Source organism: Carex rostrata, chromosome 25 (assembly GCF_964058835.1).
Source record: "Carex rostrata chromosome 25, lpCarRost1.2, whole genome shotgun sequence".
In the NCBI taxonomy this organism is placed as follows: Eukaryota; Viridiplantae; Streptophyta; class Magnoliopsida; order Poales; family Cyperaceae; genus Carex; species Carex rostrata.
Window position 1 is genome coordinate 2,054,976 of NC_135942.1, and position 10,056 is coordinate 2,065,031.

At 36.4% G+C, this 10,056-nt stretch overlaps 1 protein-coding gene across 1 annotated transcript; it reads right to left on the reverse strand.

Annotated features, from left to right (window-relative positions):
- Positions 1-1,521: 1,521 nt before the first annotated feature.
- NAD-ME1 (NAD-dependent malic enzyme 1) lies at positions 1,522-9,264 on the reverse strand. Its single transcript, XM_078292104.1, has 19 exons — positions 8,954-9,264; positions 8,355-8,451; positions 7,999-8,117; positions 7,465-7,632; positions 6,882-7,010; positions 6,715-6,775; positions 6,336-6,439; positions 6,035-6,118; positions 5,820-5,926; positions 5,513-5,624; positions 4,926-5,039; positions 4,255-4,320; positions 3,832-3,907; positions 3,654-3,740; positions 3,440-3,494; positions 3,270-3,341; positions 3,097-3,159; positions 2,877-2,991; positions 1,522-1,951 (listed from the first exon to the last, which is right to left on the reverse strand). Exons 1-19 carry the CDS (start codon positions 9,137-9,139, stop codon positions 1,877-1,879), a joined length of 1,890 nt encoding a protein of 629 aa, XP_078148230.1. The 5' UTR covers positions 9,140-9,264; the 3' UTR covers positions 1,522-1,876.
- Positions 9,265-10,056: the final 792 nt, after the last annotated feature.

Genomic DNA, 10,056 nt, shown 5'->3' on the forward strand with positions numbered 1-10,056 from the left:
AGGAGCAGTCTAGTAGTGTCAACAGATGGCAAGATAATCAGACATTTACAACCCTAATATAACAATCCAATTGAATGTGTTTGACGCACTCTAGTAGGTCTATTCATGGTGTTTGGAGCACTCTAGTAGTGTCTCTTTGATTATCTTGCAGGTGTTTGGAGCACTCTAGTATTAGGGTTGTAAATGCCCTGTTATCTTACCATAAAGAGACCTACTATAGTGCTCCAAACACCTTCAATTGGAGTGTTGTATTAGGGTTTTAAATGTCTGATTATCTTGCCATCTGTTGACACTACTAGACTGCTCCTAACACCTGCAATTGGAGTGTTCTATTAGGGTTGTAAATGCCCTGTTATCTTGTCATCTATTGACACTAGTTGACTACTCCTAACACCTGCGATTGGAGTGTTGTGTTTGGGTTGTAAATGCCCTGTTATCTTTCCATAAAGAGAAACTACTAGAGTGCTCCAAACACTTTCAATTGGAGTGTTGTATTAGGGTTGTAAATACCCGATTATATTGTCATCTGGAGACTCTACTAGAGTGCTCCAAAAACCTTGAATTATAGTGTTGTATAAGGGTATTAAACGCCCAATTATCTTGCCATAAAGAGACAATACTAGAGTACCCTAAACACCTTCGATTGGAGAGTTATATTAGGGTTGTAAATGCCCTATTATCTTACCATCTGAAGAGATTTCCACCCCATCAGTCTAGTGAAAAAAATTTTACCCTTGTCCTTGCTAGACCTGTCCCTTGACCCGATACGGTCTGATCCGGAGGTCCAACACGGTCCGGTCAGATCCAGGCCCGGTCCACATTTCGGGCAGTTCGGTCATGGATCGTTCGAGTTTTTTCAAGACACTAGAACCCGATATGTCAGCGGTAGCATAGTCCAAAAGAGAGAACCCTGCAAAAATTCTGGAATCTATACAACAGGCTTCTCATTGTAGGTTTTTGTGGGGGCATGCACATTTCATTCTATTTGACAACTTTAACACGGAACAAGCATGTTACTGTGCATAAAAGATCTAAGGAGCGGGAACCGCTGGATATAGCTCGTTGTATTGCGTTGATTGGGTCTGGAGGAAGTGGGACCCACTAAAGAAATTAAGAGTGAATAATTAAGAGCTTAAGGAGCACTAAAGAACCGATGTTCAATTGTCTTAATTCGTGGATGAAAATTAAGGAAGCTAAAGAAAGGGATAGAAGTGCCTCAAAGTCCTAAAGGATGTGATCTTAATTCGCGCTAAAAAAACTGGTGGTTGGTGTAATTAAACGGCTAAAGAAGCTAAAAAAAATGGATTAAATCGACACTCCTATATAATTTGTACTAGACAAAGCAAGTTGCTTTTATTATCTCCGCTAGCTCTGTAGTCTTCATCTATCACACTATTACTTGCAGAGTTTTAGTCACAGAATCCAAAAAGATTGTATATGCACTTGTGCTTTTTTAAACGATGTAATGCAACACACACAGGTTGTACATAGAAAATTTAACCTTGTAATAACACAGGTGTATTCCAACATGTCAGCAAACTTATTGGTTGCTTATGATTCTTATATTACATCACATTAATCAAGCAAACAACATCCAAGAAATGAAAAGCGCAAAGTGGGCAACAAAAATTAAAACTTATGGGTTATAAGAACTATCTGTGCGGATACTTTTTCCTTTTTCCTTCAGGAAAATAAAGGAAGAATTAGTAGACCGTATACACTTAAATATTATATCATCCGATCGAGATGAGAAGTTCCAACTCAAGAGTAAGAACTTCTGTTATTTTTGGCAATTGTATGTAGTTCAAACAAATATAATTACAACAAGAGAGCAACAATGTATCGCCCATTCGCCCTGGAGGAATGAAAATACAATTCAATCCTGTTTGTATACCAAGGTTGGATATAATGGGCTCCACATGTTGTTTTGCACATACTCTTTGGTTTCCTCCTGACAAAATAAAAGGATTACAAAGAAAAGGTCAGTAACATAAGCTATTTAATATCGAGGCAAATGTTCTTTGCACGGTTGCAGAATCTAAAAAGTGACTTCTACCTTTAAAAATCATATGTATTGTAGCCTAAAAAGCATTAAAAAAATATTTTGAGGCCAAATTGCTCCCAATTATACGTGAAAAGGGAGAAACAGTGTGAAAGGATATGCAATTCTGTAAAATTTAATATAGGGTTGTCCCTCATATGTCATAAGGGTATATAATCTATAGGAGATATTTTAAGGACCTCCTGACAGAAAGAATAGTTCCTGACAAAAATGGGGAAAAACCTCTAAAAACCGTCCCTCCCCATATTTTAAGCAAAAATGACCAGCCAGGCCTGCAGAAATTCCTTCTTTCTATTATTGCATAACAGGTCCAAAATATACCATAACTCAAAAAATTTAGGTTTGCTAAGAACCCAAACTTCAGTTGTAGGCATTTCCTTTGTTGTTCTTTTCTCCATCAGAGAATCAAGAAATGTCAAGACCTTTTAAGATATCAGGTTCTTAGCAATTCCAAATTATTAATGCTTCAAAATGTGTTAAAATTAGTCAAACCAGGTTTTCGTCACATTAAATTGTGCTGCTACTACATGTAGTGTTAATTGAAACAATGCCCAAGGAAAGATAGATGTTGAAATTAAAGAGGAAAAGAACTAATTTCAATTTTATCGATTTATGATATTATTTCAATCTCTTATACGGTGCCTATTTATAGGCTACCAGATTTAAAGAGCCATTAAAATATTTCCTAATTACATGATTTGCTATATCTGCTAATCAATACTAATTGATCTGCTATCAATGTAATTGATACCTAATTGATTTTTTATCTTCAACAATAGTAGGGAATAAATTTACTGTAATAATTTCCTTTTACCTCATCCAGTTTTTGAAGCTCACGGGGATCCATGCCGCGGTACCCTTCAGCAAGATCCTCCTTCACAGCCTCTCTTACAACAGCCGCCGCCACCTCCTTTGTTATATCTCTTATTCTAAACAAACACAAGACATAATAATACATACTCTGAGATGAGTTAGTAGCTCAAAATGTTAGCTGACTGAATTATGTGATAAAATGAGAAAATAATTATCGTGACCTAGAGATAGGAGGATATATGACCCCTTCCTGAACCTCATCATCTTTCATATAAGCTGCCAAGCTATTACAAAGTAAAAGAAACAAATTAGGAAAAGAAGTGCTGTTCTCACAGAAAATTCAAAATAACAAATACACAGCTAGAAAGGGGATAATTTAGGCTTGAAATAATACCACTCTGCTGCAGCCTGGAGCATACCATCTGAGATAACAGTTGCACCTGACAAAAGTGTCCCAAGGCCAATCCTGGAATGTTTCAACATGAGTAAAGATGGTAAAAGATGGTAGAAGATGTTTCATATTTGGTTAAGAATGACAATTAAAGATAATAATATAGAGCATACCCAGGAAAGAGATACATGTTATTTCCTTGATTAGAGTGACCAATCTTGCCATCACCTGAAAAGAAAAAATTATAGCTATTATAATAACAGACATTGAAATCGGTAATCCCCAGTACTTAATGTATGTGACAAACTAGGTTCTGAATATGACAAAAATAAGAAACAAAATATGTTCAAAGGCTCATTGCTTTTGAGAGAGAGAGAGAGAGAGTACCTAGATTAACATCATGAAAAGGGCTTCCACTGGCATATATAATATTGTCACCAACTATAGAGAAGGCATCTTCAGGTGTGCACTCGGCTAAATAATCCACAAGAAATAAATTAGGACTCTATGATATGACTTTGGCTTCTGCTTACAACACAAAAATGAAATAATAACATTAACTGACCATTCTTTGTGGGATTAGACATAGCAAAAACCGCAGGTCTAGAACAAGTTGTTGAGTCTCTTAGAGCCTCCAATACCTGAGATGAAACATATAATTTCCACCTTGAATTTTACATGAGTAGGGAAATCTGTATGAGCAGGCAAGGGAACAAATGTAACTCATTCTCTGTGTTGTTTCTGAGAATTTCGGAAAACTAAAGTACATATAATTTACTGCCATACTGAAGCCCTATTCTTCATATACAAAACCATATGTAACCCAATAACCACCAACCACCCCCCCCCCCAACCCCCACCCAAAAAAATAAAGGGCTGAGGGGGGAGGGGAGGGGGGGGGGGGCAATGAGAAAATCTCCGATAAAAATATTTTGGCAGAAGACCAGAAGTGGGTCCAGTACCAAACTGTCAAAGGGCACGAGTTTACCTCCTTGGAGAACAAGCCACCAACAGCAGATAATCCAAGTAGCGCATCAGGTTTCACCTTTTTCACCTAAATCACATTAAATTGGATCCATCATTCGCACCTCTATTATAAACACTAGGTATCATGGCTATTATCATTATTAACATGTCCACTTTTGTGATCACTAGCATTATCAATATTACTATACTAATGATGAAAAAGGTGATGGCATGGCGGCAGTGATGATATAAACAGCCACAATCAAGTTTTAATTTGATAAATTATCCTATCTGGATGCTTATATTAAGAAAGGGTACATGGTCAGCATGCAAGATGTATTGGTTTTATAACTGGGTGTTAAATAATATTTCTCAAGCATGCCACATTTTAATGTTAACCATAAGATCAAACATGCCAAGTAGGAAATGTTTGCTTCGCCTTTAAGACTAATTCTAATTTTAGTTAGGAAATATACTAATAAATAAAGATTATAACAAAATCAATTTATATCATTGTCATTTGATTTTAGGAATCCTCAATAGCATAGAATAACCATCCGATCAAATAAATATGAGCATCCAACAAACAGTTCATTAACTGGAGCAATTTTCTAATAATTATTAATAACTTATCTGGAAATATGGAAGAAATAAGTAGTTTGATAAAGGAGAAAATGGAACAAGCATATATACCACTTCAACCAAGCTAGCACCCTCGCTTAGACCCAGGTGCCCCACATCTTTTTTCTTCCTAGCAAATGGCAATGCAGGTGCATCTATGTTTGCTCGGCTTTCAGTTATTAAACCCTACAAACAGTTCGCCAAATAAAAACAACAATAAAAAATGCCAAAGACTCAACATTTCCCAACCAAAAGCTGAAAGAATGGGGGAAAGATGCTTTTTGAGTTTTAAAAATCATGAACATTTTCATCTAGACTGTCATAAAACACCAACATATAATGTTCCCTGTTAGAGTAGTATCTCAGATGCCTATTCTAAAACAAGGCAGATGGCACATATACCCATCAACCTCCTAATTTCTTTTTTGAGTATGCAAACTACTGCTCTTTCATCCTTGCATGTAGAAATAAACAATTAAACATACAGGTCTTTTGAGAATGGTTCTAAAAAAAGGGAGAACACAGGATACTCCTTTCTTTCATTGTCTTTTGTTTTCTTCTTCTTTTTTTCTTTTTTTTTTGCAGGATTACTATGATACACATGACGTGTAAAAGAATTCTGAGTCAATAAAATTTGACTTAATCAAACAACGAGATACCGAGGCATCGACCAGCCAAAATTGGCTTCTGGCACTTTGAAAAGCGGACTCAGTGTTACCAAGCATTCGTGCCATTGTTTTGCTTACTGCATCCACCACTCCTATTCCCGCACTACCAAAAAACAAAAACTATTAACAGTTATAGATAAATTACTAACTCTTAAAATTAACCAAAAACTTGGTAGCAGAAAAAAATTTAGTACACATCATGCAATACAGTGATCCCCCAATCAAGAATAAAAGAAAAGAACTTGCTTTATAACAATGAAAATTTTCAATAAGTGTACACATTAGAAATATTCCATACCTTCCCGCACCAGCTACAACAATCTTTTGCTTAGGAAAGTCAAGCATGGTTTGACCTTGTGCCCGAACTGCCCCTAAAAGACCTGCTATTGCAACTCCAGCTGTACCCTTTTTACCCAAAAATCAAAGACGCAAAAATGCACAAGTGAAATCTCAGAAAATATTGATTTTTGACAGGATTAAAATAAGTAAAGAAAAAGGACAGTAATTATACACCTGAACATCATCATTGAACATGCGGTAGGTATTTCTGTATCGTAGCAATAAAGGGAGGGCCCACTTGCTTTGGAAATCTTCAAACTAATCCAAAATTAAAAAATAAAAATTGTATCATTCATTGCTATGTGACCAAACCAGAAAAAACATACTTTTCACCAATGTGCAGAGTGTAAATTTGTATCATTCTTTGCATATCTGTACCCTTCAAAGCGTACAAGCAAACCTATGGTAGAAATGCAAATAGTTCTTTTCCCAAGGGAAATTAGAGTAAGAGATAGATGTAAATGTGTTGGAGTACCTGCACGATGACATTAGGCCAGCGACTAAAAACAGCCTCCATAAATTCATCAATTACTGACAAGTATTCTTCTCCTTCAAGCCTGTGCTGCTGTAGCCCTAAGTCTATTCACCAAAAAAAATGAAGAATATAAAAATGCTCTACTCGAGTTCTGCGAAAAATATTCATGGCAGAGTCAGTTACAATGATCAAGATAACAAAAAAAAAAGGGGTTCAAGTACCAGATCAGTCAGATCTATTGCCATGTTTTGCTTATCCTTTTTGTTTCTTTTATTGATATCCTTTCTTTGTTTTAACCAAAGTAAAGATCTGAACTATTTCACAAGCAAATAATCACAAGATTATAAAATTAGTTTATTTTCTTCCACCAAACACTTACACAAGGGATCCTTGAGGAGGTTTTCATTGTTTGTTCCCACATCTATCATGACTGGAAGCACCTATTATAAGAAGAAAAAACAATTAATTTAAATTTAGGAGTAGGGTTCAATTTCAATTTAGAAGAAAGATTAATATAAAGAGAAATGTGTTAAAAACAATAGATACCCTCTGTGGATTTATCCCAGCAGCTGAGACGTACAGGTCAAGTTTCCCAACTGCAATTCCCATACCCTGTACACCAAGATCACCGAGACCCAATATCCTGCCTCCATCTGTCACCACTATCATATCCACCTGAGTAAAAATATAACAATAGTGATGCATTTTGATTCTTTAAAAAAAAAAAAAAACTGACGAGTTACCAGTATTTTGTAAAAGAAACACAATCATGTCTGTTGCAAAAAGCATGCATGAATTATAAGAGCACTAAATGGATGCTACAAAAGAATTTTAACTGACCAATTTGCCCTTAATTCAAAACTCAAATACTTTTTACCTGTATTGGCAATAGGGGGTTGACAAAAAGTTTGTCTCTCATCTATATTACAGTTTTCAATTTCCAATTCCTTCATCTGCTCTCATTCTATTTGTCTCGGTTGTATAAAAAATCTCAACCAAAATTACTAGTTTAATGCTATGACATTTGAAACAACAAATTCTTTTTTCCAGAAAATTACAAAGCAAAATTCTTTTTTGTCTCACTTGAAGCAAATTGTTCTTTCTTGCAGCATATTATAAAGCAACAAACCTGGTCAGCAGGCCAGTTATAAACCATAGACATCATCTCGCCCCGGTCAGCCGCACTAAAGTACATGCCACGTGGCCTTCTGTACAAGCCACTGTACTTCTGACAGACAAGCCCCACTGTCGGTGTATATACAATAGGTGCATACTCCTCAATGTTATCTATCAATATCTGTTTTTTGCAATTTAGGGAAATGATTAGGGAAATGCGGTATTAAATACTCAATAACTAAATGTAGCCCAGCAAGATTAGACTCTCTAGATTGAAAGTATAGCCAGCTTATACCACATCCTTTTGTAAGAATAAGAGTGGAAATAGACTTCATTCCTTGGTATTCTCTTAAAAACCTGTTTGCACAAAGTGCACTTCATTATTCAAAAGTATACTTTTTTTTAAGAATACCCAAAGCCGACTAGCAGTAGTATTTTTTCAACAATAACCAAATAAAATGCTTGATCAGTAAATTCCCACAAAACAGCAGGTACCACCATTTTGCGTCCAAAAACAAATAATAAACCAATCAAGAAAGGAAGGGACCTTATAATACATGACCTCATTTCGGTCGTGTAATCTGTTGAGAACACGCCACTTGGCAAGTGCGGTTGTATCTGACATCCCATCTCTTGCATTCACTTCAAATCTTCTCAAATCAACCACTATAACCACAAAATTCTTTTCTTACTAACGAGAGCTTTAGCTACAAGTGAATGCCAAAAATAGATTATAGTGCCCAGTATGCTCTTGAAGTCCAAAATATTTGGTACCACTAGTCCACTTCAAAACTTGTTCAAAAAAAAAACTCTTATTCAGATCTCCCACTAATTTTAAAGCGCCAAAACAAGTCCAACTTTTCAGCAATAAAGTTTCAAATCTGTGAATAAAATATAACTCACTGAAGCGGTCAATTTGTTGCTGAGAAGATACAACATTAGGAGGTAGAAGGCCCCTTAGGTCTAATCGGTCCCGCTCCGTCATAGAAAAAGCTGTCCCCTTTTTTAGTTTCAAAATTAAAATTAAAATCAAAAGCAAGAGTAAGTTATTTTGCTTAAACTATAGCTAAATTGTCTGTGATTTTGGTTTCAAATTGAGTTATCTCTCTTTGTTAGACTTAAATTTTGGATATTCATAGCTTGGTATAGTTAATGCCAATCCAGCAGACCAGCATCAGTGTACATCTGCTGTCAATTCTTCTGTTCTTCTTCTCAGCTTGCATCAAGTTTGGGTTCTTTAAATGATCAAGGAAGGAAGATACCAAGGTTTAATGCACAGAGGCCAATACCAGATCGGTACTGTACAGGTTTCTTAGTGTCGGTATAAAGTTTCTGGTAAACTAGTCTTGGCCCTTGTTCCAGATGTTGCTACTATGAGCACTAAAGGTTGCATTAAACACACGAATGGATTATATTATTACTAATTACATAAACGAAGTAGCTTAAGCTTGAGAAATTGAGCAACTTTACAGGATTAGATATATAAAGTGGGAGAGAAAGACCTTGTTGAACCATGGATCGTGAAGTATATCCAGGCTGCGTTTATGTATAAGGGTTGGACGAGATCCTTCACAAGTGGTGTACTCTCGCACCTGATGTACTTCCTCTCCGGGGTAGGGACGGAGGAGGAGCCGCCGGACAGCGGCGGAGGGCGACGACCGCCTGAGAGACCGGAAGAACATAGCCATTGGTGTAGTGAAGACAGAGACGCCAATGAAATCAAGTAGAATTCTTTTTCATGGGGGACAGCGTGACGGGACAGCCCAAAAAGGCAATTCAACGAGGTGCTCTTACATGTACACCCTCAAAACATCTCTATTTCTATTTTTGTCGTCAGACTAGCTTCTGTGACTTCACATTTTTCTACTTTTTTAGAGTATTCGACTTGGCTGACTCGAAGTGGAAAGTTTGTTAGATTGTCCAGCTCAAATGGAGGAATTCGGACCGTCGTCCGTAGAGTAGCTCAATTTTTTGGTTTAAATCCAATCCGCACTAATATTAAACGAATATTAAAGAAGTTAAGTGTATTTCATCATATTAGTCCGGATTCTAATCGGAAGGTCCGGATGTAAACTCAAAATTTGATTTACTCTAGAGATTCGGACTATTGATGTGAAATTCAGATTTATAAAAGTAGCTCAGAGTTTGAGTTTAGATCCCAACCGTTCGATCAAAATTTATACAAATATTAAAAGTATTGTAAATTTTACTTCATTGCGGATTAGCCTTTATTTAATTGGACTATCTGAATCTAAACTCAAATCTTAAGTTACGCTAGAGGATTCAGACCCATTGAAGTGAGGGGAGGGGTCTGAGGGCCATCGGATTAGATTAAATTTATATCACGTCAAAATTGTCTAATTAGTATTAAAATTTGTGCGCACTCGATTTACCTGAATTTTAAAGTTACATGTACGAATCGCAATGTGAATCGAACCGTTTTTATTTGACGTCAGACAACTACAAATAGTGACAACCGCAGTATAATGCGCTCAAATGAGGGAAGGAGATCACCTGCCTTCCGGGGTGCAGGAAAATCTTGTCATTTCAATCACTGTCGGGTGAAGCCGGTCACTGTTAATTTTTAAATTGGGTTCACCGACAA

What these genes read in the sequence shown, in the direction of transcription:
- NAD-ME1 (XM_078292104.1), bottom strand. Translation starts at nt 9,139, where the DNA reads ATGGCTATGTTCTTCCGGTCTCTCAGGCGGTCGTCGCCCTCCGCCGCT. An exon ending in GTGCTAGCTTGGTTGAAGTG is followed by an intron (nt 4,321 to 4,925) that starts GTATATATGCTT and finishes AATGTGATTTAG; the next exon opens with GTGAAAAAGGTGAAACCTGA. An exon ending in GTGGCTTGTTCTCCAAGGAG is followed by an intron (nt 3,908 to 4,254) that starts GTAAACTCGTGC and finishes GTTTCATCTCAG; the next exon opens with GTATTGGAGGCTCTAAGAGA.